General features: G+C 43.2%; 1 protein-coding gene across 2 annotated transcripts in view; it reads left to right on the top strand.

Annotated features, from left to right (window-relative positions):
* The window catches only part of prss12 (serine protease 12), a 74309-nt gene that overhangs the window by 31188 nt on the left and 16368 nt on the right, over positions 1-26753 (top strand). For both annotated transcript variants that reach the window (XM_071408499.1, XM_071408498.1), the window contains exons 9-10: positions 21471-21676; positions 26083-26173. In XM_071408499.1, the coding sequence (XP_071264600.1) occupies positions 21471-21676; positions 26083-26173 (297 nt within the window). The remainder of the gene's footprint in view (positions 1-21470; positions 21677-26082; positions 26174-26753) is intronic.

Raw genomic sequence — 26753 nt, 5'->3', positions numbered from 1 at the left:
TTCATCCCCTCTCCTTCCTCTCCTCTCTCTGTGTGTCTTTGTGAGTGGCAGTGAAAGACTAGTAGTAAACCACTATAGTCAATGTGGAATATATTAGTGAGAATGTGAGTTGCTTACTCACTCTGGGTGGTGAAAAGACTAGCGTTATATGACACTGTCTATCTAACTCAATGTTAAGAACTAACGTTATATAAAGCTTTCTATCTAACTCTATGTTAAGAACTAACACTATATAAAGCTGTCTATCTAACTCTATGTTAAGAACTAACATTATATAAAGCTGTCTATCTAACTCTATGTTAAGAACTAACATTATATGACACTGTCTATCTAACTCAATGTTAAGAACTAACGTTATATAAAGCTTTCTATCTAACTCTATGTTAAGAACTAACACTATATAAAGCTGTCTATCTAACTCTATGTTAAGAACTAACATTATATGACACTGTCTATCTAACTCAATGTTAAGAACTAACGTTATATAAAGCTTTCTATCTAACTCTATGTTAAGAACTAACACTATATAAAGCTGTCTATCTAACTCTATGTTAAGAACTAACATTATATGAAGCTGTCTATCTAACTCTATGTTAAGAAATACCGTTATATAAAGCTGTCTATCTAACTCTATGTTAAGAACTAACATTATATAAAGCTGTCTATCTAACTCTATGTTAAGAACTAACGTTATATACAGCTGTCTATCTAACTTTATGTTAAGAACTAACAATATATAAAGCTGTTTATCTAACTCTATGTTAAGAATTAACATTATATAAAGCTGTCTATCTAACTCTATGTTAAGAACTAAAATTATATACAGCTGTCTATCTAACTCTATGCTAAGAACTAACGTTATATAAAGCTGTCTAACAAACTCTATGTTAAGAACTAACGTTATATAAAGCTGTCTAACAAACTCTATGTTAAGAACTAACGTTATATAAAGCTGTCTAACAAACTCTATGTTAAGAACTAACGTTATATAAAGCTGTCTATCTAACTCTATGTTAAGAACTAACATTATATAAAGCTGTCTATCTAACTCTATGTTAAGAACTAACGTTATATACAGCTGTCTATCTAACTTTATGTTAAGAACTAACAATATATAAAGCTGTTTATCTAACTCTATGTTAAGAATTAACATTATATAAAGCTGTCTATCTAACTCTATGTTAAGAACTAAAATTATATACAGCTGTCTATCTAACTCTATGCTAAGAACTAACGTTATATAAAGCTGTCTAACAAACTCTATGTTAAGAACTAACGTTATATAAAGCTGTCTAACAAACTCTATGTTAAGAACTAACGTTATATAAAGCTGTCTAACAAACTCTATGTTAAGAACTAACGTTATATAAAGCTGTCTATCTAACTCTATGTTAAGAACTAACATTATATAAAGCTGTCTATCTAACTCTATGTTAAGAGTGTTTCTATAGTAACAGGACTCACTCCACATTGACCAGAGTGTTTCTATAGTAACAGGACTCACTCCACATTGACCAGAGTGTTACTATAGTAACAGGACTCACTCCACATTGACCAGAGTGTTTCTATAGTAACAGGACTCGCTCCACATTGACCAGAGTGTTTCTATAGTAACAGGACTCACTCCACATTGACCAGAGTGTTTCTATAGTAACAGGACTCACTCCACATTGACCAGAGTGTATCTATAGTAACAGGACTCACTCCACATTGACCAGAGTGTTTCTATAGTAACAGGACTCACTCCACATTGACCAGAGTGTTTCTATAGTAACAGGACTCACTCCACATTGACCAGAGTGTTTCTATAGTAACAGGACTCACTCCACATTGACCAGAGTGTTTCTATAGTAACAGGACTCACTCCACATTGACCAGAGTGTTTCTATAGTAACAGGACTCACTCCACATTGACCAGAGTGTTTCTAAAGTAACAGGACTCACTCCACATTGACCAGAGTGTTTCTATAGTAACAGGACTCACTCCACATTGACCAGAGTGTTTCTATAGTAACAGGACTCAGTCCACATTGACCAGAGTGTTTCTATAGTAACAGGACTCAGTCCACATTGACCAGAGTGTTTCTATAGTAACAGGACTCAGTCCACATTGACCAGAGTGTTTCTATAGTAACGGGACTCACTCCACATTGACCAGAGTGTTTCTATAGTAACAGGACTCACTCCACATTGACCAGAGTGTTACTATAGTAACAGAACTCACTCCACATTGACCAGAGTGTTACTATAGTAACAGGACTCACTCCACATTGACCAGAGTGTTTCTATAGTAACAGGACTCACTCCACATTGACCAGAGTGTTACTATAGTAACAGAACTCACTCCACATTGACCAGAGTGTTACTATAGTAACAGGACTCACTCCACATTGACCAGAGTGTTTCTATAGTAACGGGACTCAGTCCACATTGACCAGAGTGTTTCTATAGTAACAGGACTCAGTCCACATTGACCAGAGTGTTTCTATAGTAACAGGACTCAGTCCACATTGACCAGAGTGTTTCTATAGTAACGGGACTCACTCCACATTGACCAGAGTGTTTCTATAGTAACAGGACTCACTCCACATTGACCAGAGTGTTTCTATAGTAACAGGACTCACTCCACATTGACCAGAGTGTTTCTATAGTAACAGGACTCACTCCACATTGACCAGAGTGTTTCTATAGTAACAGGACTCACTCCACATTGACCAGAGTGTTTCTATAGTAACAGGACTCACTCCACATTGACCAGAGTGTTTCTATAGTAACAGGACTCACTCCACATTGACCAGAATGTTTCTATAGTAACAGGACTCACTCCACATTGACCAGAGTGTTTCTATAGTAACAGGACTCACTCCACATTGACCAGAATGTTTCTATAGTAACAGGACTCAGTCCACATTGACCAGAGTGTTACTATAGTAACAGGACTCAGTCCACATTGACCAGAGTGTTACTATAGTAACAGGACTCACTCCACATTGACCAGAGTGTTACTATAGTAACAGGACTCACTCCACATTGACCAGAGTGTTTCTATAGTAACAGGACTCACTCCACATTGAATTAATTATCTGCCTCTCTCCCCCTTCATCCCCACCCGGCCTTCTTCCAATCTCTCTCCCTCTGTTTTAGTCTACACTTCATCATGTTTTTCAGAGCAGGGCATTCCTCCGTGTCACGCTACACGCTACAATTTACACGCTACACACACACACACACACGCATGTGACTTGGGCCAAGGGGAATGGTAGACTGTAGCCTGATACTAACACACACACACACACACACACACACACACACACACACACACACACACACACACGTTAAATCATTATTAAACACATTCATAAGCTATAGAACACATTCTGAGCCTGTGTTTATTTTTCTCTCCTCTACTTTGAGGCTGAAACTCTCCAGTAAGCAGATGGTGAGGAGTGATAGTGTTGAGGTGTGTTGAGGTGTGTGTAGTAGTGTTGAGGTGTGTTGAGGAGTGTTGAGGTGTGTTGGGGAGTGTTGAGGTGTGTTGGGGAGTGTTGAGGTGTGTTGGGGAGTGTTGAGGTGTGTTGAGGTGTGTTGAGGTGTGTTGGAGAGTGTTGAGGTGTGTTGGAGAGTGTTGAGGTGTGTTGGGGTGTGTTGAGGTGTGTTGAGGTGTGTTGAGGTGTGTTGGGGTGTGTTGGGGAGTGTTGAGGTGTGTTGGGGAGTGTTGAGGTGTGTTGAGGTGTGTTGGGGAGTGTTGAGGTGTGTTGAGGTGTGTAGAGGTGTGCGTAGTAGTGTTGAGGTGTGCGTGTAGTAGCGTTGAGGTGTGTGTGTAGTAGTGTTGAGGAGTGTTGAGGTGTGTGTAGTAGTGTTGAGGTGTGTTGATGTGTGTGTTGTAGTGTTGAGGTGTGTTGAGGTGTGTGTAGTAGCGTTGAGGTGTGTGTAGTAGTGTTGAGATGTGTGTAGTAGCGTTGAGGTGTGTGTGTAGTAGTGTTGAGGAGTGTTGAGGTGTGTGTAGTAGTGTTGAGGTGTGTTGATGTGTGTGTTGTAGTGTTGATGTGTGTTGAGGTGTGTGTAGTAGCGTTGAGGTGTGTGTAGTAGTGTTGAGGTGTGTGTAGTAGCGTTGAGGTGTGTGTAGTAGTGTTGAGGTGTGTGTAGTAGTGTGTAGTAGTGTTGAGGTGTGTGTAGTAGCGTTGAGGTGTGTGTGTAGTAGCGTTGAGGTGTGTGTGTAGTAGTGTTGAGGTGTGTTGGGGAGTGTTGAGGTGTGTTGGGGAGTGTTGAGGTGTGTTGAGGTGTGCGTAGTAGTGTTGAGGTGTGTTGGGGAGTGTTGAGGTGTGTTGAGGTGTGTGTAGTAGTGTTGAGGTGTGTGTAGTAGTGTTGAGGTGTGTGTAGTAGCGTTGAGGTGTGTGTGTAGTAGCGTTGAGGTGTGTGTGTAGTAGTGTTGAGGTGTGTTGGGGAGTGTTGAGGTGTGTTGAGGTGTGCGTAGTAGTGTTGAGGTGTGTGTAGTAGTGTTGAGGTGTGTGTAGTAGCGTTGAGGTGTGTGTGTAGTAGTGTTGAGGTGTGTTGGGGAGTGTTGAGGTGTGTTGAGGTGTGTTGAGGTGTGTTCTACCTTGTATAATAATAGTGAAGACATCACAACTATGAAATAACACATATGGAATCATGTAGTAACCAAAAAAGTGTTAAACAAATCAAAAATATTTTTAAGATTTGCATTCTCATGTTGCCAGTAGTTATCCAAAGCCAGATGACATATTGTGATCGTTGAAAGATAAATCTGTTTTAAAGTCTAATTGTACTACATTGCTGGGATCACATTATTTGAGACAAACATCTGAAAACTTAATGTGCAATTTAACATTTTAGTATTTTCTTAACTTTCTAAGTACAAAATTAAAATATTTTTTTAGGTAAAAACAATGTTGTTCAATGCGTTATCCTGGCCACATTCTGAACAGTTTGGCCTTACAGTTTATCACTATGGGTGGGGTTTTCAGGGAAGGGGGCGGGTCGCAGAGTCGATAGGGTTTCAGACCTGTCAATCAATCATTATGGGTGGGGTTTTCAGGGAAGGGGGCGGGATGTTTGTGAGTCGCAGAGTCGATGGGGTTTCAGACCTGTCAATCAATCATTATGGGTGGGGTTTTCAGGGAAGGGGGCGGGATGTTTGTGAGTCACAGAGTGGATAGGGTTTCAGACCTGTCAATCAATCACTATGGGTGGGGTTTTCAGTGAAGGGCCCGGATGTTTGTGAGTCGCAGAGTCGATAGGGTTTCAGACCTGTCAATCAATCACTATGGGTGTGGTTTTCAGGGAAGGGAGTAGATTAGTGATCTAGTCATTAAAACACTTTTTTCTACGTCATTTATTGTGGCTAAACTTCAAGAAACATGGACGTTCATAAATATGGATTCCCAGGGGGGGGATTACACAAATGCCAAATCTTTCTGGGGGAGGTTTCTATCAGGAGACACCCCCCCCCCCCCCCCCCCCTCTCTGTCTCTTTGTGTCTCTCTCTCTCTCCGTCTCCCTCTCTCTGTCTCTCTCTCTCTCTGTCTCCCTCTCTCTGTCTCTCTCTCTCTCTGTCTCCCTCTGTCTCTCTCTCTCTGTCTCTCTCTCTCTGTCTCTCTCTCTCTGTCTCTCTCTGTCTCTCTTTCTGTCTCTCTCTCTGTCTCTCTCTGTCTCTCTCTGTCTCTCTCTGTCTCTCTTTCTCTGTCTCTCTTTATGTCTCTCTCTCTTTTTCTGTGTCTCTGTGTCCCTGTCTCTCTCTCTCTCTCTCTCTGTCTCTCTGTCTCTCTGTCTCTCTGTCTCTCTCTGTCTGAAAGTATCTGCTCAGTAACATCTGTTGTGAATAAGGCAGACCAGGGTCATCCTCCTGGTTCAGTGAAAACAAATTACATACATTATACACGCATCATATACACACACATACACACACACACACACACACACCCACACACACACACACACACACAGTCAGATTAATGTGTCTCTGAGGCCTCAGTCAGGTTTTATTACTGACTCTAGGAACTCTAAGAATCTGGAGGACAGACAGACAGACTGACATAATGTAGTGTAGATGGTAGAATCTGGAGGACAGACAGACATAATGTAATGTAGATGGTAGAATCTGGAGGACAGACTGACTGACATAATGTAATGTAGATGGTAGAATCTGGAGGACAGACAGACTGACATAATGTAATGTAGATGGTAGAATCTGGAGGACAGACAGACAGACTGACATAATGTAATGTAGATGGTAGAATCTGGAGGACAGACAGACTGACATAATGTAATGTAGATGGTAGAATCTGGAGGACAGACAGACTGACATAATGTAGTGTAGATGGTAGAATCTGGAGGACAGACAGACTGACATAATGTAATGTAGATGGTATAATCTGGAGGACAGACAGACTGACTGACATAATGTAATGTAGATGGTAGAATCTGGAGGACAGACAGACTGACATAATGTAATGTAGATGGTAGAATCTGGAGGACAGACAGACTGACTGACATAATGTAATGTAGATGGTAGAATCTGGAGGACAGACTGACAGACAGACATAATGTAATGTAGATGGTAGAATCTGGAGGACAGACAGACAGACAGACATAATGTAATGTAGATGGTAGAATCTGGAGGACAGACAGACTGACATAATGTAATGTAGATGGTAGAATCTGGAGGACAGACAGACAGACATAATGTAATGTAGATGGTAGAATCTGGAGGACAGACAGACTGACTGACATAATGTAGTGTAGATGGTAGAATCTGGAGGACAGACAGACAGACTGACATAATGTAATGTAGATGGTAGAATCTGGAGGACAGACAGACAGACTGACATAATGTAATGTAGATGGTAGAATCTGGAGGACAGACAGACTGACATAATGTAATGTAGATGGTAGAATCTGGAGGACAGACAGACTGACATAATGTAATGTAGATGGTAGAATCTGGAGGACAGACAGACTGACTGACATAATGTAGTGTAGATGGTAGAATCTGGAGGACAGACAGACTGACATAATGTAATGTAGATGGTAGAATCTGGAGGACAGACAGACTGACATAATGTAATGTAGATGGTAGAATCTGGAGGACAGACAGACTGACATAATGTAATGTAGATGGTAGAATCTGGAGGACAGACAGACTGACATAATGTAATGTAGATGGTAGAATCTGGAGGACAGACAGACTGACTGACATAATGTAGTGTAGATGGTAGAATCTGGAGGACAGACAGACAGACATAATGTAATGTAGATGGTAGAATCTGGAGGACAGACAGACTGACATAATGTAATGTAGATGGTAGAATCTGGAGGACAGACAGACTGACATAATGTAATGTAGATGGTAGAATCTGGAGGACAGACAGACAGACATAATGTAATGTAGATGGTAGAATCTGGAGGACAGACAGACAGACTGACATAATGTAATGTAGATGGTAGAATCTGGAGGACAGACTGACATAATGTAATGTAGATGGTAGAATCTGGAGGACAGACAGACTGACATAATGTAATGTAGATGGTAGAATCTGGAGGACAGACAGACAGACAGACATAATGTAATGTAGATGGTAGAATCTGGAGGACAGACAGACATAATGTAATGTAGATGGTAGAATCTGGAGGACAGACAGACATAATGTAATGTAGATGGTAGAATCTGGAGGACAGACAGACTGACATAATGTAATGTAGATGGTAGAATCTGGAGGACAGACTGACATAATGTAATGTAGATGGTAGAATCTGGAGGACAGACAGACAGACATAATGTAATGTAGATGGTAGAATCTGGAGGACAGACTGACATAATGTAATGTAGATGGTAGAATCTGGAGGACAGACAGACAGACATAATGTAATGTAGATGGTAGAATCTGGAGGACAGACAGACTGACATAATGTAATGTAGATGGTAGAATCTGGAGGACAGACAGACTGACATAATGTAATGTAGATGGTAGAATCTGGAGGACAGACAGACTGACATAATGTAATGTAGATGGTAGAATCTGGAGGACAGACAGACTGACATAATGTAATGTAGATGGTAGAATCTGGAGGACAGACAGACTGACATAATGTAATGTAGATGGTAGAATCTGGAGGACAGACAGACAGACATAATGTAATGTAGATGGTAGAATCTGGAGGACAGACAGACTGACATAATGTAATGTAGATGGTAGAATCTGGAGGACAGACAGACTGACATAATGTAATGTAGATGGTAGAATCTGGAGAACAGACAGACAGACATAATGTAATGTAGATGGTAGAATCTGGAGGACAGACAGACTGACATAATGTAATGTAGATGGTAGAATCTGGAGGACAGACAGACAGACTGACATAATGTAATGTAGATGGTAGAATCTGGAGGACAGACAGACATAATGTAATGTAGATGGTAGAATCTGGAGGACAGACAGACAGACTGACATAATGTAATGTAGATGGTAGAATCTGGAGGACAGACAGACAGACATAATGTAATGTAGATGGTAGAATCTGGAGGACAGACAGACTGACATAATGTAATGTAGATGGTAGAATCTGGAGGACAGACAGACTGACTGACATAATGTAATGTAGATGGTAGAATCTGGAGGACAGACAGACTGACATAATGTAATGTAGATGGTAGAATCTGGAGGACAGACAGACTGACATAATGTAATGTAGATGGTAGAATCTGGAGGACAGACAGACTGACATAATGTAATGTAGATGGTAGAATCTGGAGGACAGACAGACTGACATAATGTAATGTAGATGGTAGAATCTGGAGGACAGACAGACTGACATAATGTAATGTAGATGGTAGAATCTGGAGGACAGACAGACAGACAGACATAATGTAATGTAGATGGTAGAATCTAGAGGACAGACAGACAGACATAATGTAATGTAGATGGTAGAATCTGGAGGACAGACAGACAGACTGACATAATGTAATGTAGATGGTAGAATCTGGAGGACAGACAGACTGACATAATGTAATGTAGATGGTAGAATCTGGAGGACAGACAGACTGACATAATGTAATGTAGATGGTAGATTCTGGAGGACAGACAGACTGACATAATGTAATGTAGATGGTAGAATCTGGAGGACAGACAGACTGACATAATGTAGTGTAGATGGTAGAATCTGGAGGACAGACAGACTGACATAATGTAATGTAGATGGTATAATCTGGAGGACAGACAGACTGACTGACATAATGTAATGTAGATGGTAGAATCTGGAGGACAGACAGACTGACATAATGTAATGTAGATGGTAGAATCTGGAGGACAGACAGACTGACTGACATAATGTAATGTAGATGGTAGAATCTGGAGGACAGACTGACAGACAGACATAATGTAATGTAGATGGTAGAATCTGGAGGACAGACAGACATAATGTAATGTAGATGGTAGAATCTGGAGGACAGACAGACTGACATAATGTAATGTAGATGGTAGAATCTGGAGGACAGACAGACAGACTGACATAATGTAATGTAGATGGTAGAATCTGGAGGACAGACAGACTGACATAATGTAGTGTAGATGGTAGAATCTGGAGGACAGACAGACTGACATAATGTAATGTAGATGGTAGAATCTGGAGGACAGACAGACAGACTGACATAATGTAATGTAGATGGTAGAATCTGGAGGACAGACAGACTGACATAATGTAGTGTAGATGGTAGAATCTGGAGGACAGACAGACTGACATAATGTAATGTAGATGGTAGAATCTAGAGGACAGACAGACTGACATAATGTAATGTAGATGGTAGAATCTGGAGGACAGACAGACTGACATAATGTAATGTAGATGGTAGAATCTGGAGGACGGACAGACTGACATAATGTAATGTAGATGGTAGAATCTGGAGGACAGACAGACTGACATAATGTAATGTAGATGGTAGAATCTGGAGGACAGACTGACATAATGTAATGTAGATGGTAGAATCTGGAGGACAGACAGACTGACATAATGTAATGTAGATGGTAGAATCTGGAGGACAGACAGACTGACATAATGTAATGTAGATGGTAGAATCTGGAGGACAGACAGACTGACTGACATAATGTAATGTAGATGGTAGAATCTGGAGGACAGACAGACATAATGTAATGTAGATGGTAGAATCTGGAGGACAGACAGACTGACATAATGTAATGTAGATGGTAGAATCTGGAGGACAGACAGACAGACTGACATAATGTAATGTAGATGGTAGAATCTGGAGGACAGACTGACATAATGTAATGTAGATGGTAGAATCTGGAGGACAGACAGACTGACATAATGTAATGTAGATGGTAGAATCTGGAGGACAGACTGACATAATGTAATGTAGATGGTAGAATCTGGAGGACAGACAGACTGACATAATGTAATGTAGATGGTAGAATCTAGAGGACAGACAGACTGACATAATGTAATGTAGATGGTAGAATCTGGAGGACAGACAGACATAATGTAATGTAGATGGTAGAATCTGGAGGACAGACAGACTGACATAATGTAATGTAGATGGTAGAATCTGGAGGACAGACAGACATAATGTAATGTAGATGGTAGAATCTAGAGGACAGACAGACAGACATAATGTAATGTAGATGGTAGAATCTGGAGGACAGACAGACTGACATAATGTAATGTAGATGGTAGAATCTGGAGGACAGACAGACTGACATAATGTAATGTAGATGGTAGAATCTGGAGGACAGACTGACATAATGTAATGTAGATGGTAGAATCTGGAGGACAGACAGACTGACATAATGTAATGTAGATGGTAGAATCTGGAGGACAGACAGACTGACATAATGTAATGTAGATGGTAGAATCTGGAGGACAGACAGACAGACTGACATAATGTAATGTAGATGGTAGAATCTGGAGGACAGACAGACTGACATAATGTAATGTAGATGGTAGAATCTGGAGGACAGACAGACAGACTGACATAATGTAGTGTAGATGGTAGAATCTGGAGGACAGACAGACTGACATAATGTAATGTAGATGGTAGAATCTGGAGGACAGACAGACTGACATAATGTAATGTAGATGGTAGAATCTGGAGGACAGACAGACTGACATAATGTAATGTAGATGGTAGAATCTGGAGGACAGACAGACTGACATAATGTAATGTAGATGGTAGAATCTGGAGGACAGACAGACATAATGTAATGTAGATGGTAGAATCTGGAGGACAGACAGACTGACATAATGTAATGTAGATGGTAGAATCTGGAGGACAGACAGACTGACATAATGTAATGTAGATGGTAGAATCTGGAGGACAGACAGACAGACATAATGTAATGTAGATGGTAGAATCTGGAGGACAGACAGACTGACATAATGTAATGTAGATGGTAGAATCTGGAGGACAGACAGACTGACATAATGTAATGTAGATGGTAGAATCTGGAGGACAGACAGACTGACTGACATAATGTAATGTAGATGGTAGAATCTGGAGGACAGACAGACTGACATAATGTAATGTAGATGGTAGAATCTGGAGGACAGACAGACTGACATAATGTAATGTAGATGGTAGAATCTGGAGGACAGACAGACTGACATAATGTAATGTAGATGGTAGAATCTGGAGGACAGACAGACTGACATAATGTAATGTAGATGGTAGAATCTGGAGGACAGACAGACTGACATAATGTAATGTAGATGGTAGAATCTGGAGGACAGACAGACTGACATAATGTAATGTAGATGGTAGAATCTTCCCATTTACACCAGAGATGTGTATGTAATGACGAGAGGCACGTCTCCACCCTAACAATGGGAGTCGTGGTCCCAAAGGCAGGAAGGCAGGCGACAAGCTGAGGTCCATAATAAACCCATAGAAACACATTGGCTTTATTTTGGACAGATTTTAGAGGGAGTGTAACCTCTCTCTTCACCTCTTCCTCTCTGGTTTACTCACACCAAGCCCCTCCCCCTTCTCTCACACCAAGCCCCTCCCCCCGCCTCTCAGGCCAAGCGCCTCCCCTCCGCATCTCACGCCAAGCCCCTCCCCCTGCCTCTCACGCCAAGCCCCTCCCCCTGCCTCTCACACCAAGCGCCTCCCCTCCGCCTCTCACGCCAAGCCCCTCCCCCTGCCTCTCACGCCAAGCCCCTCCCCCTGCCTCTCACGCCAAGCCCCTCCCCCTGCCTCTCACACCAAGCGCCTCCCCTCCGCCTCTCACGCCAAGCCCCTCCCCCTGCCTCTCACGCCAAGCCCCTCCCCCTGCCTCTCACGCCAAGCCCCTCCCCCTGCCTCTCACACCAAGCGCCTCCCCTCCGCCTCTCACGCCAAGCCCCTCCCCCTGCCTCTCACGCCAAGCCCCTCCCCCTGCCTCTCACGCCAAGCCCCTCCCACTGCCTCTCACGCCAAGCCCCTCCCCCTGCCTCTCACGCCAAGCCCCTCCCCCTGCCTCTCACACCAAGCGCCTCCCCTCCGCCTCTCACGCCAAGCCCCTCCCCCTGCCTCTCACGCCAAGCCCCTCCCCCTGCCTCTCACGCCAAGCCCCTCCCACTGCCTCTCACGCCAAGCCCCTCCCCCTGCCTCTCACGCCAAGCCCCTCCCCCTGCCTCTCACGCCAAGCCCCTCCCCCTGCCTCTCACGCCAAGCCCCTCCCCCTGCCTCTCACGCCAAGCCCCTCCCCCTGCCTCTCACGCCAAGCCCCTCCCACTGCCTCTCACGCCAAGCCCCTCCCCCTGCCTCTCACGCCAAGCCCCTCCCACTGCCTCTCACGCCAAGCCCCTCCCACTGCCTCTCACACCAAGCGCCTCCCCTCCGCCTCTCACGCCAAGCCCCTCCCACTGCCTCTCACGCCAAGCCCCTCCCCCTGCCTCTCACACCAAGCGCCTCCCCTCCGCCTCTCACGCCAAGCCCCTCCCACTGCCTCTCACGCCAAGCCCCTCCCCCTGCCTCTCACGCCAAGCCCCTCCCCCTGCCTCTCACGCCAAGCCCCTCCCCCTGCCTCTCACGCCAAGCCCCTCCCACTGCCTCTCACGCCAACAAAGTTGAGAGATCACATCTCCCTCTCTGACAAGCGGTTTCAACTCGCTTTTTGCATTTGAGGTGTGTTCCAACAGAATGGGTCATATGGACACTGAAACACATGGAGATTATTTTACTGTAATAGAGATATGGACACCGAAACACATGGAGATTATTTTACTGTAATAGAGATATGGACACTGAAACACATGGAGATTATTTTACTGTAATCGAGATTTGGACACCGAAACACATGGAGATTATTTTACTGTAATAGAGATATGGACACCGAAACACATGGAGATTATTTTACTGTAATCGAGATATGGACACTGAAACACATGGAGATTATTTTACTGTAATCGAGATATGGACACTGAAACACATGGAGATTATTTTACTGTAATAGAGATATGGACACTGAAACACATGGAGATTATTTTACTGTAATCGAGATTTGGACACCGAAACACATGGAGATTATTTTACTGTAATAGAGATATGGACACCGAAACACATGGAGATTATTTTACTGTAATAGAGATATGGACACTGAAACACATGGAGATTATTTTACTGTAATAGAGATATGGACACTGAAACACATGGAGATTATTTTACTGTAATAGAGATATGGACACTGAAACACATGGAGATTATTTTACTGTAATAGAGATATGGACACTGAAACACATGGAGATTATTTTACTGTAATAGAGATATGGACACTGAAACACATGGAGATTATTTTACTGTAATAGAGATATGGACACTGAAACACATGGAGATTATTTTACTGTAATAGAGATATGGACACTGAAACACATGGAGATTATTTTACTGTAATCGAGATATGGACACTGAAACACATGGAGATTATTTTACTGTAATCGAGATATGGACACTGAAACACATGGAGATTATTTTACTGTAATCGAGATATGGACACTGAAACACATGGAGATTATTTTACTGTAATAGAGATATGGACACTGAAACACATGGAGATTATTTTACTGTAATAGAGATATGGACACCGAAACACATGGAGATTATTTTACTGTAATAGAGATATGGACACCGAAACACATGGAGATTATTTTACTGTAATAGAGATATGGACACTGAAACACATGGAGATTATTTTACTGTAATCGAGATATGGACACCGAAACACATGGAGATTATTTTACTGTAATCGAGATATGGACACTGAAACACATGGAGATTATTTTACTGTAATAGAGATATGGACACTGAAACACATGGAGATTATTTTACTGTAATAGAGATATGGACACCGAAACACATGGAGATTATTTTACTGTAATCGAGATATGGACACTGAAACACATGGAGATTATTTTACTGTAATAGAGATATGGACACTGAAACACATGGAGATTATTTTACTGTAATAGAGATATGGACACTGAAACACATGGAGATTATTTTACTGTAATAGAGATATGGACACCGAAACACATGGAGATTATTTTACTGTAATAGAGATATGGACACCGAAACACATGGAGATTATTTTACTGTAATCGAGATATGGACACTGAAACACATGGAGATTATTTTACTGTAATAGAGATATGGACACTGAAACACATGGAGATTATTTTACTGTAATAGAGATATGGACACTGAAACACATGGAGATTATTTTACTGTAATAGAGATATGGACACCGAAACACATGGAGATTATTTTACTGTAATAGAGATATGGACACCGAAACACATGGAGATTATTTTACTGTAATCGAGATATGGACACTGAAACACATGGAGATTATTTTACTGTAATCGAGATATGGACACCGAAACACATGGAGATTATTTTACTGTAATCGAGATATGGACACTGAAACACATGGAGATTATTTTACTGTAATCGAGATATGGACACTGAAACACATGGAGATTATTTTACTGTAATAGAGATATGGACACCGAAACACATGGAGATTATTTTACTGTAATCGAGATATGGACACTGAAACACATGGAGATTATTTTACTGTAATAGAGATATGGACACTGAAACACATGGAGATTATTTTACTGTAATAGAGATATGGACACTGAAACACATGGAGATTATTTTACTGTAATAGAGATATGGACACCGAAACACATGGAGATTATTTTACTGTAATAGAGATATGGACACCGAAACACATGGAGATTATTTTACTGTAATCGAGATATGGACACTGAAACACATGGAGATTATTTTACTGTAATAGAGATATGGACACTGAAACACATGGAGATTATTTTACTGTAATCGAGATTTGGACACCGAAACACATGGAGATTATTTTACTGTAATCGAGATATGGACACTGAAACACATGGAGACATTATTTTACTGTAATCGAGATATGGACACTGAAACACATGGAGACATTATTTTACTGTAATCGAGATATGGACACCGAAACACACGGAGACATTATTTTACTGTAATAGAGATATGGACACTGAAACACATGGAGATTATTTTACTGTAATAGAGATATGGACACCGAAACACATGGAGATTATTTTACTGTATGGATATGGACACTGAAACACATGGAGATTATTTTACTGTAATGAGATATGGACACTGAAACACTGGAGATATACTGAACGACGATCACACTGAAACACATGGAGATTATTTTACGTAGAGATATGGACACCGAAACACATGGAGATTATTTTACTGTAATCGAGATATGGACACTGAAACACATGGAGATTATTTTACTGTAATAGAGATATGGACACTGAAACACATGGAGATTATTTTACTGTAATCGAGATATGGACACTGAAACACATGGAGATTATTTTACTGTAATCGAGATATGGACACTGAAACACATGGAGATTATTTTACTGTAATAGAGATATGGACACTGAAACACATGGAGATTATTTTACTGTAATCGAGATTTGGACACTGAAACACATGGAGATTATTTTACTGTAATCGAGATATGGACACTGAAACACATGGAGGCTCAGTTTGTCGCGTTGACGTACCATGTACCCCATAGCAGAATTTTAGCCAAAGACTGTTATACTAGCTGTCTAGTCTGTGTTTTTATAAATGTCTTTTTATAAAAGCAGAAAACACAATTTATATAAGCAATTGGCAAATCGTTCTCATTCTGAGAAAGAAGGTAAGGCCCACTTGATTTCAACATCTGGACAACGTGGACAGGCCAACCTGCTGTTGAAACAGTTTTCAGAACTATTCAACTGTTCTGCCTTGTTAGTTAGCAAATAGATCCATGTTGGCTAAACTTGAAATATCAAAGATTAGCTGGCTAATCACTAGCACGTGGGCTTGAGAGATTGTTACACAGATTAGCTGGCTAATCACTAGCACGTGGGCTTGAGAGATTGTTACACAGATTAGCTGGCTAGTCACTAGCACGTGGACTTGAGAGATTGTTATACAGATTAGCTGGCTAATCACTAGCACGTGGGCTTGAGAGATTGTTACACAGATTAGCTGGCTAGTCACTAGCACGTGGGCTTGAGAGATTGTTACACAGATTAGCTGGCTAGTCACTAGCACGTGGACTTGAGAGATTGTTACACAGATTAGCTGGCTAGTCACTAGCACGTGGACTTGAGAGATTGTTATAACGATGAGCTGGCTAGTCACTAGCACGTGGACTTGAGACATTGTTATACAGACTAGCTGGCTAGTCACTAGCACGTGGACTTGAGAGATTGTTACAACGATGAGCTGGCTAGTCACTAGCACGTGGACTTGAGAGATTGTTATACAGATTAGCTGGCTAGTCACTAGCACGTGGACTTGAGAGATTGTTATAACGATGAGCTGGCTAGTCACTAGCACGTGGACTTGAGAGATTGTTACACAGATTAGCTGGCTAGTCACTAGCACGTAGACTTGAGAGATTGTTACACAGATTAGCTGGCTAGTCACTAGCACGTGGACTTGAGAGATTGTTATAACGATGAGCTGGCTAGTCACTAGCATGTGGGCTTGAGAGATTGTTACACAGATTAGCTTGCTAATCACTAGCACGTGGACTTGAGCGAGATTGTTTGAGGCCTGTTTTCATTTTCTACAGCCTAATGCCTGCTACAATAAGTTAGTCATTATTAGTGAATGTGCACTACGGATGGTTCTAGTTACATTAGTAACAAAAAAAAGGCCAATTTCGTAGACAGACTTGAAAACCAGATCGGTGATTATTGCAACAAAAGGAGGTTAAACTTTTGATAAAAATAATGTATGTATTAGTGGGTCTCATGGTTGTGGAAGGCTTATATTTAGTCAAGGTTTAACTTCACAAGCCCTGAGTTCATTGGATTATTGCTGACTGTTTGAAATGCAGTGTATTTGACCTTAATTAATTGTTTTATTTAGAGAAAACATTTGGAGAAGAAAATGGAGATATATTGTGAATGGCCCATAAGTTTGAAAGAAATTGACATCTGATGTTTAGGCCAGTATCTAGCCAGTAGTTAAACTAGTAGTTAGATATTTACATACTGTTAAAATGGACATCTGATGTTTAGGCCAGTATCTAGCTGATAGGGAGCCCTAGTCTGTCTCTCTGATCTGGGCTGGCTGATAGGGAGCCCTAGTCTGTCTCTCTGATCTGGGCTGGCTGATAGGGAGCCCTAGTCTGTCTCTCTGATCTGTGATGGCTGATAGGGAGCCCTAGTCTGTCTCTCTGATCTGTGATGGCTGATAGGGAGCCCTAGTCTGTCTCTCTGATCTGGGCTGGCTGATAGGGAGCCCTAGTCTGTCTCTCTGATCTGTGATGGCTGATAGGGAGCCCTAGTCTGTCTCTCTAATCTGTGATGGCTGATAGGGAGCCCTAGTCTGTCTCTCTGATCTGGGATGGCTGATAGGGAGCCCTAGTCTGTCTCTCTGATCTGGGCTGGCTGATAGGGAGCCCTAGTCTGTCTCTCTGATCTGGGCTGGCTGATAGGGAGCCCTAGTCTGTCTCACTGATCTGTGATGGCTGATAGGGAGCCTTAGTCTGTCTCTCTGATCTGTGATGGCTGATAGGGAGCCCTAGTCTGTCTCTCTGATCTGTGATGGCTGATAGCGAGCCCTAGTCTGTCTCTCTGATCTGTGATGGCTGATAGGGAGCCCTAGTCTGTCTCTCTGATCTGGGCTGGCTGATAGGGAGCTCTAGTCTGTCTCTCTGATCTGTGATGGCTGATAGGAGGCCCTAGTCTGTCTCTCTGATCTGGGCTGGCTGATAGGGAGCCCTAGTCTGTCTCTCTGATCTGGGCTGGCTGATAGGGAGCCCTAGTCTGTCTCTCTGATCTGTGATGGCTGATAGGGAGCCCTAGTCTGTCTCTCTGATCTGTGATGGCTGATAGGGAGCCCTAGTCTGTCTCTCTGATCTGTGATGGCTGATAGGGAGCCCTAGTCTGTCTCTCTGATCTGGGCTGGCTGATAGGGAGCTCTAGTCTGTCTCTCTGATCTGTGATGGCTGATAGGAGGCCCTAGTCTGTCTCTCTGATCTGGGCTGGCTGATAGGGAGCCCTAGTCTGTCTCTCTGATCTGGGCTGGCTGATAGGGAGCCCTAGTCTGTCTCTCTGATCTGTGATGGCTGATAGGGAGCCCTAGTCTGTCTCTCTGATCTGTGATGGCTGATAGGGAGCCCTAGTCTGTCTCTCTGATCTGGGCTGGCTGATAGGGAGCCCTAGTCTGTCTCTCTGATCTGGGCTGGCTGATAGGGAGCCCTAGTCTGTCTCTCTGATCTGTGATGGCTGATAGGGAGCCCTAGTCTGTCTCTCTGATCTGTGATGGCTGATAGGGAGCCCTAGTCTGACTCTCTGATCTGTGATGGCTGATAGGGAGCCCAAGTCTGTCTCTCTGATCTGGGCTGGCTGATAGGGAGCCCTAGTCTGTCTCTCTGATCTGGGCTGGCTGATAGGGAGCCCTAGTCTGTCTCTCTGATCTGTGATGGCTGATAGGGAGCCCTAGTCTGTCTCTCTGATCTGGGCTGGCTGATAGGGAGCCCTAGTCTGTCTCTCTGATCTGGGCTGGCTGATAGGGAGCCCTAGTCTGTCTCTCTGATCTGGGCTGGCTGATAGGGAGCCCTAGTCTGTCTCTCTGATCTGGGCTGGCTGATAGGGAGCCTTAGTCTGTCTCTCTGATCTGTGATGGCTGATAGGGAGCCCTAGTCTGTCTCTCTGATCTGTGATGGTTGATAGCGAGCCCTAGTCTGTCTCTCTGATCTGGGCTGGCTGATAGAGAGCCCTAGTCTGTCTCTCTGATCTGTGATGGCTGATAGGGAGCACTAGTCTGTCTCTCTGATCTGTGATGGCTGATAGGGAGCCCTAGTCTGTCTCTCTGATCTGGGCTGGCTGATAGGGAGCCCTAGTCTGTCTCTCTGATCTGTGATGGCTGATAGGGAGCCCTAGTCTGTCTCTCTGATCTGTGATGGCTGATAGGGAGCCCTAGTCTGTCTCTCTGATCTGGGCTGGCTGATAGGGAGCCCTAGTCTGTCTCTCTGATCTGTGATGGCTGATAGGGAGCCCTAGTCTGTCTCTCTGATCTGTGATGGCTGATAGGGAGCCCTAGTCTGTCTCTCTGATCTGTGATGGCTGATAGGGAGCCCTAGTCTGTCTCTCTGATCTGTGATGGCTGATAGGGAGCCCTAGTCTGTCTCTCTGATCTGTGATGGCTGATAGGGAGCCCTAGTCTGTCTCTCTGATCTGGGATGGCTGATAGGGAGCCCTAGTCTGTCTCTCTGATCTGGGCTGGCTGATAGGGAGCCCTAGTCTGTCTCTCTGATCTGGGCTGGCTGATAGGGAGCCCTAGTCTGTCTCACTGATCTGTGATGGCTGATAGGGAGCCCTAGTCTGTCTCTCTGATCTGTGATGGCTGATAGGGAGCCCTAGTCTGTCTCTCTGATCTGTGATGGCTGATAGGGAGCCCTAGTCTGTCTCTCTGATCTGTGATGGCTGATAGGGAGCCCTAGTCTGTCTCTCTGATCTGTGATGGCTGATAGGGAGCCCTAGTCTGTCTCTCTGATCTGTGATGGCTGATAGGGAGCCCTAGTCTGTCTCTCTGATCTGGGCTGGCTGATAGGGAGCTCTAGTCTGTCTCTCTGATCTGTGATGGCTGATAGGGAGCCCTAGTCTGTCTCTCTGATCTGGGCTGGCTGATAGGGAGCCCTAGTCTGTCTCTCTGATCTGGGCTGGCTGATAGGGAGCCCTAGTCTGTCTCTCTGATCTGTGATGGCTGATAGGGAGCCCTAGTCTGTCTCTCTGATCTGTGATGGCTGATAGGGAGCCCTAGTCTGTCTCTCTGATCTGGGCTGGCTGATAGGGAGCCCTAGTCTGTCTCTCTGATCTGGGCTGGCTGATAGGGAGCCCTAGTCTGTCTCTCTGATCTGTGATGGCCTATAGGGAGTCCTAGTCTGTCTCTCTGATCTGGGCTGGCTGATAGGGAGTCCTAGTCTGTCTCTCTGATCTGGGATGGCTGATAGGGAGCCCTAGTCTGTCTCTCTGATCTGGGATGGCTGATAGGGAGTCCTAGTCTGTCTCTCTGATCTGGGCTGGCTGATAGGGAGCCCTAGTCTGTCTCTCTGATCTGGGCTGGCTGATAGGAAGTCCTAGTCTGTCTCTCTGATCTGGGCTGGCTGATAGGGAGCCCTAGTCTGTCTCTCTGATCTGGGCTGGCTGATAGGGAGCCCTAGTCTGTCTCTCTGATCTGTGATGGCTGATAGGGAGCCCTAGTCTGTCTCTCTGATCTGTGATGGCCTATAGGGAGTCCTAGTCTGTCTCTCTGATCTGTGATGGCTGATAGGGAGCCCTAGTCTAAAGATGTAGACACTCGTATTATAGTTGATTCAACCGTACCATAGTTGATTCATTGGTATCGTAGTTGATTCATTGGTTTCGTAGTTGATTCATTGGTTTCGTAGTTGATTCATTGGTTTCGTAGTTGATTCATTGGTTTCGTAGTTGATTCATTGGTTTCGTAGTTGATTCATTGGTTTCGTAGTTGATTCATTGGTATCGTAGTTGATTCATTGGTTTCGTAGTTGATTCATTGGTTTCGTAGTTGATTCATTGGTTTCGTAGTTGATTCATTGGTTTCGTAGTTGATTCATTGGTTTCGTAGTTGATTCATTGGGATCGTAGTTGATTCATTGGTATCATAGTTGATTCATTGGTTTCGTAGTTGATTCATTGGTATCGTAGTTCAACCGTATCATAGTTGATTCAACCGTATCATAGTTGATTCAACCGTATCATAGTTGATTCAACCGTATCATAGTTGATTCAACCGTATCATAGTTGATTCATTGGTATCTTCAGTGTTTAAGTGTAGCTCTGTTGTGTGGAAGTGTATTTTACGCTCATCCAGTCTGTCTGCGATGTTTGTGTCTATTCTTCAGTGGAGTGGCGAAGGCTCGTGTGATGGCGTATTTTGGCGAGGGGGAGGGGCCTATCCATGTGGACAACGTGAAGTGTTCTGGCGAGGAGCGTTCATTGGTCGACTGCCTCAAACAGCCGACCGGGACGCATAACTGTCGCCATAGCGAAGACGCCGGGGTCATCTGTGACTACGGCCAATCACAGTTCAGCGACACAGAGGGCAAAGGTCAGTGGTGATGTCACAAACATATTTATCTTCCGTCAATCTGTTCCAGGGGAAATCAACCATGAATTAGGGATTGAGCGATTCACATCGCACTCCGGTTCAAATGTTAAAGATACGACTCTATCGGTCCGTGGACCCCCAACCCAGCCAAATGTAGCACGCATCGATCAGGAAATACGACTGTATCGGTCCGTGGACCACCAACCTGTGTCCTGTCCACTAGACTGACTGTGTCCTGTCCACTAGACTGACTGTGTCCTGTCCGCTAGACTGACTGTCCTGCCCGCTAGACTGTGTCCTGTCCACTAGACTGACTGCGTCCTGTCCACTAGACTGACTGTCCTGTCCTGTTCGCTAGACTGTGTCCTGTCCACTAGACTGACTGTCCTGTCCGCTAGACTGACTGTGTCCTGTCCACTAGACTGACTGTGTCCTGTCCACTAGACTGACTGCGTCCTGTCCACTAGACTGACTGTCCTGTCCGCTAAACTGACTGTGTCCTGTCCACTAGACTGACTGCGTCCTGTCCACTAGACTGACTGTGTCCTGTCCACTAGACTGACTGCGTCCTGTCCACTAGACTGACTGCGTCCTGTCCACTAGACTGACTGCGTCCTGTCCACTAGACTGACTGTCCTGTCCGCTAGACTGTGTCCTGTCCACTAGACTGACTGTGTCCTGTCCGCTAGACTGACTGTCCTGCCCGCTAGACTGACTGTCCTGCCCGCTAGACTGTGTCCTGTCCACTAGACTGACTGCGTCCTGTCCACTAGACTGACTGTCCTGTCCTGTTCGCTAGACTGTGTCCTGTCCACTAGACTGACTGTGTCCTGTCCGCTAGACTGACTGCGTCCTGTCCACTAGACTGACTGAGTCCTGTCCGCTAGACTGACTGTCCTGTCCGCTAGACTGACTGTGTCCTGTCCACTAGACTGCGTCCTGTCCACTAGACTGACTGCGTCCTGTCCACTAGACTGACTGTCCTGTCCTGTCCACTAGACTGCGTCCTGTCCGCTAGACTGACTGCGTCCTGTCCACTAGACTGACTGTCCTGTCCGCTAGACTGACTGTCCTGTCCACTAGACTGACTGTCCTGTCCACTAGACTGCGTCCTGTCCACTAGACTGACTGCGTCCTGTCTGCTAGACTGACTGCGTCCTGTCTGCTAGACTGACTGCGTCCTGTCCGCTAGACTGACTGTGTCCTGTCTGCTAGACTGACTGCGTCCTGTCCGCTAGACTGACTGTGTCCTGTCCTGGGTTAGGGTTAACATTAGGGTTAAGGTTTCTGTCTGTCTGTGTTAGATACTAAATTAACGTTCTTGTCTGTCTGTGTTAGATACTAAACTAACATTCCTGTCTGTGTTAGGTACTAAACTAACGTTCCTGTCTGTCTGTGTTAGATACGGTGGAGTCTGTGTTAGATACTAAACAAATTTTCCTGTCTGTCTGTGTTAGATACTAAACTAACGTTCCTGTCTGTCTGTGTTAGATATTAAACTAACGTTCCTGTCTGTCTGTGTTAGGTACTAAACTAACGTTCCTGTCTGTCTGTGTTAGATACTAAACTAACGTTCCTGTCTGTCTGTGTTAGATACTAAACTAACTTTCCTGTCTGTCTGTGTTAGATACTAAACTAACGTTCCTGTCTGTCTGTGTTAGATACTAAACTAACGTTCCTGTCTGTCTGTGTTAGATACTAAACTAACGTTCCTGTCTGTCTGTGTTAGATACTAAACTAACGTTCCTGTCTGTCTGTGTTTGGTACATAAAACTAACGTTCCTGTCTGTCTGTGTTTGGTACATAAAACTAACGTTCCTGTCTGTCTTTGTTAGGTACTAAACTAACGTTCCTGTCTGTCTGTGTTAGGTACTAAACTAACGTTCCTGTCTGTCTGTGTTATGTACTAAACTAACGTTCCTGTCTGTCTGTGTTAGATACTAAACTAACGTTCCTGTCTGTCTGTGTTAGGTACTAAACTAACGTTCCTGTCTGTCTGTGTTAGGTACTAAACTAACGTTCCTGTCTGTCTGTGTTAGATACTAAATTAACGTTCCTGTCTGTCTGTGTTAGATACTAAACTAACGTTCCTGTCTGTCTGTGTTAGGTACTAAACTAACGTTCCTGTCTGTCTGTGTTAGGTACTAAACTAACGTTCCTGTCTGTCTGTGTTATGTACTAAACTAACGTTCCTGTCTGTCTGTGTTAGATACTAAACTAACGTTCCTGTCTGTCTGTGTTAGATACTAAACTAACGTTCCTGTCTGTCTGTGTTAGGTACTAAACTAACGTTCCTGTCTGTCTGTGTTAAGTACTAAACTAATGTTCCTGTCTGTCTGTGTTAGGTACTAAACTAACGTTCCTGTCTGTCTGTGTTAGATACTAAACTAACGTTCCTGTCTGTCTGTGGTAGGTACTAAACTAACGTTCCTGTCTGTCTGTGTTAGATACTAAACTAACGTTCCTGTCTGTCTGTGTTAGATACTAAACTAACGTTCCTGTCTGTCTGTGTTAGATACTAAACTAAAGTTCCTGTCTGTCTGTGTTAGATACTAAACTAACGGTCCTGTCTGTCTGTGTTAGATACTAAACTAACGTTCCTGTCTGTCTGTGTTAGATACTAAACTAACGTTCCTGTCTGTCTGTGTTAGATACTAAACTAACGTTCCTGTCTGTCTGTGTTAGATACTAAACTAACGGTCCTGTCTGTCTGTGTTAGATACTAAACTAACGTTCCTGTCTGTCTGTGTTAGATACTAAACTAACGTTCCTGTCTGTCTGTGTTAGATACTAAACTAACGTTCCTGTCTGTCTGTGTTAGGTACTAAACTAACGTTCCTGTCTGTGTTAGATACTAAACTAACGTTCCTATCTGTCTGTGTTAGATACTAAACTAACGTTCCTGTCTGTCTGTGTTAGGTACTAAACTAACGTTCCTGTCTGTCTGTGTTAGGTACTAAACTAACATTCCTGTCTGTCTGTGTTAGGTACTAAACTAACGTTCCTGTCTGTCTGTGTTAGGTACTAAACTAACGTTCCTGTCTGTCTGTGTTAGATCTAAACTAACGTTCCTGTCTGTCTGTGTTAGATACTAAACTAACGTTCCTGTCTGTCTGTGTTAGGTACTAAACTAACGTTCCTGTCTGTCTGTGTTACATACTAAACTAACGTTCCTGTCTGTCTGTGTTAGATACTAAACTAACGTTCCTGTCTGTCTGTGTTAGGTACTAAACTAACGTTCCTGTCTGTCTGTGTTACATACTAAACTAACGTTCCTGTCTGTCTGTGTTAGATACTAAACTAACGTTCCTTTCTGTCTGTGTTAGGTACTAAACTAACGTTCCTGTCTGTCTGTGTTAGGTACTAAACTAACGTTCCTGTCTGTCTGTGTTAGATGCTAAACTAACGTTCCTGTCTGTCTGTGTTAGATACTAAACTAACGTTCCTGTCTGTCTGTGTTATGTACTAAACTAATGTTCCTGTCTGTCTGTGTTACATACTAAACTAACGTTCCTGTCTGTCTGTGTTAGGTACTAAACTAACGTTCCTGTCTGTCTGTGTTAGATACTAAACTAACGTTCCTGTCTGTGTTAGGTACTAAACTAACGTTCCTGTCTGTCTGTGTTAGGTACTAAACTAACGTTCCTGTCTGTCTGTGTTAGATACCAAACTAACGTTCCTGTCTGTCTGTGTTAGGTACTAAACTAACGTTCCTGTCTGTCTGTGTTAGATACTAAACTAACGTTCCTGTCTGTCTGTGTTAGATACTAAACTAACGTTCCTGTCTGTCTGTGTTAGGTACTAAACTAACGTTCCTGTCTGTCTGTGTTACATACTAAACTAACGTTCCTGTCTGTCTGTGTTAGGTACTAAACTAACGTTCCTGTCTGTCTGTGTTAGGTACTAAACTAACGTTCCTGTCTGTCTGTGTTAGATACTAAACTAACGTTCCTGTCTGTCTGTGTTAGATACTAAACTAACGTTCCTGTCTGTTTGTGTTAGATACTAAACTAACGTTCCTGTCTGTCTGTGTTAGATACTAAACTAACGTTCCTGTCTGTCTGTGTTAGATACTAAACTAACGTTCCTGTCTGTCTGTGTTAGATACTAAACTAACGTTCCTGTCTGTCTGTGTTAGGTACTAAGCTAACGTTCCTGTCTGTCTGTGTTAGATACTAAACTAACGTTCCTGTCTGTCTGTGTTAGGTACTAAACTAACGTTCCTGTCTGTCTGTGTTAGGTACTAAACTAACGTTCCTGTCTGTCTGTGTTAGATACTAAACTAATGTTCCTGTCTGTCTGTGTTAGATACTAAACTAACGTTCCTGTCTGTCTGTGTTAGGTACTAAACTAATGTTCCTGTCTGTCTGTGTTAGATACTAAACTAACGTTCCTGTCTGTGTTAGGTATGGTGGAGTCTGTGTTAGATCATGTGTGTGGGTTGAGGCTGATACATACACGCCAACGCAGAATCATAGGAGGAGAAAACTCACTGAGGTAAGGATTTACATTTACATTTACATTTAAGTCATTTAGTAGACGCTCTTATCCAGAGCGACTTACAAATTGGTGCATTCACCTTATGATATCCAGTGGAACAACCACTTTACAATAGTGCATCTAACTCTTTTAAGGGGGGGGGGGGTTAGAAGGATTACTAAGGAGAGAGAGATATATTAATATATATATACTATATATATACATATACTGTATATATATATATATATAAATATATATACTGTATACTACTATGTGTACAAGTGTCTTCCTTTCATGTGACCAGGCTCGCTAAGGCAGCAGCACCATATCATGTGTGTGTAGTGACATGTGTTTGTGGTTCCTGTAGCAGCTAGTTGATCTGGTGGGTTGATGGGTGTTGTAGTTTAATATAATCCAGATGTGTTATATTATTAGGCATGGCGTGCTGATGGGTGTTGTAGTTCTATTATGAGGGTCTGATGGGTGTTGTAGTTCTAGTATGAGGGTCTGAAGGTGTTGTAGTTGTAGTATATGTGTGTGATGGGTGTTGTAGTCCTAGTATGAGTCTCTGAAGGGTGTTGTAGTTCTAGTATGAGGG

Source organism: Salvelinus alpinus, chromosome 6, assembly GCF_045679555.1.
Source record: "Salvelinus alpinus chromosome 6, SLU_Salpinus.1, whole genome shotgun sequence".
NCBI classification, from domain to species: domain Eukaryota; kingdom Metazoa; phylum Chordata; class Actinopteri; order Salmoniformes; family Salmonidae; genus Salvelinus; species Salvelinus alpinus.
The sequence above is the reverse complement of the archived record's forward strand: the minus strand, read 5'-3'. Positions and strand labels throughout refer to the sequence as shown.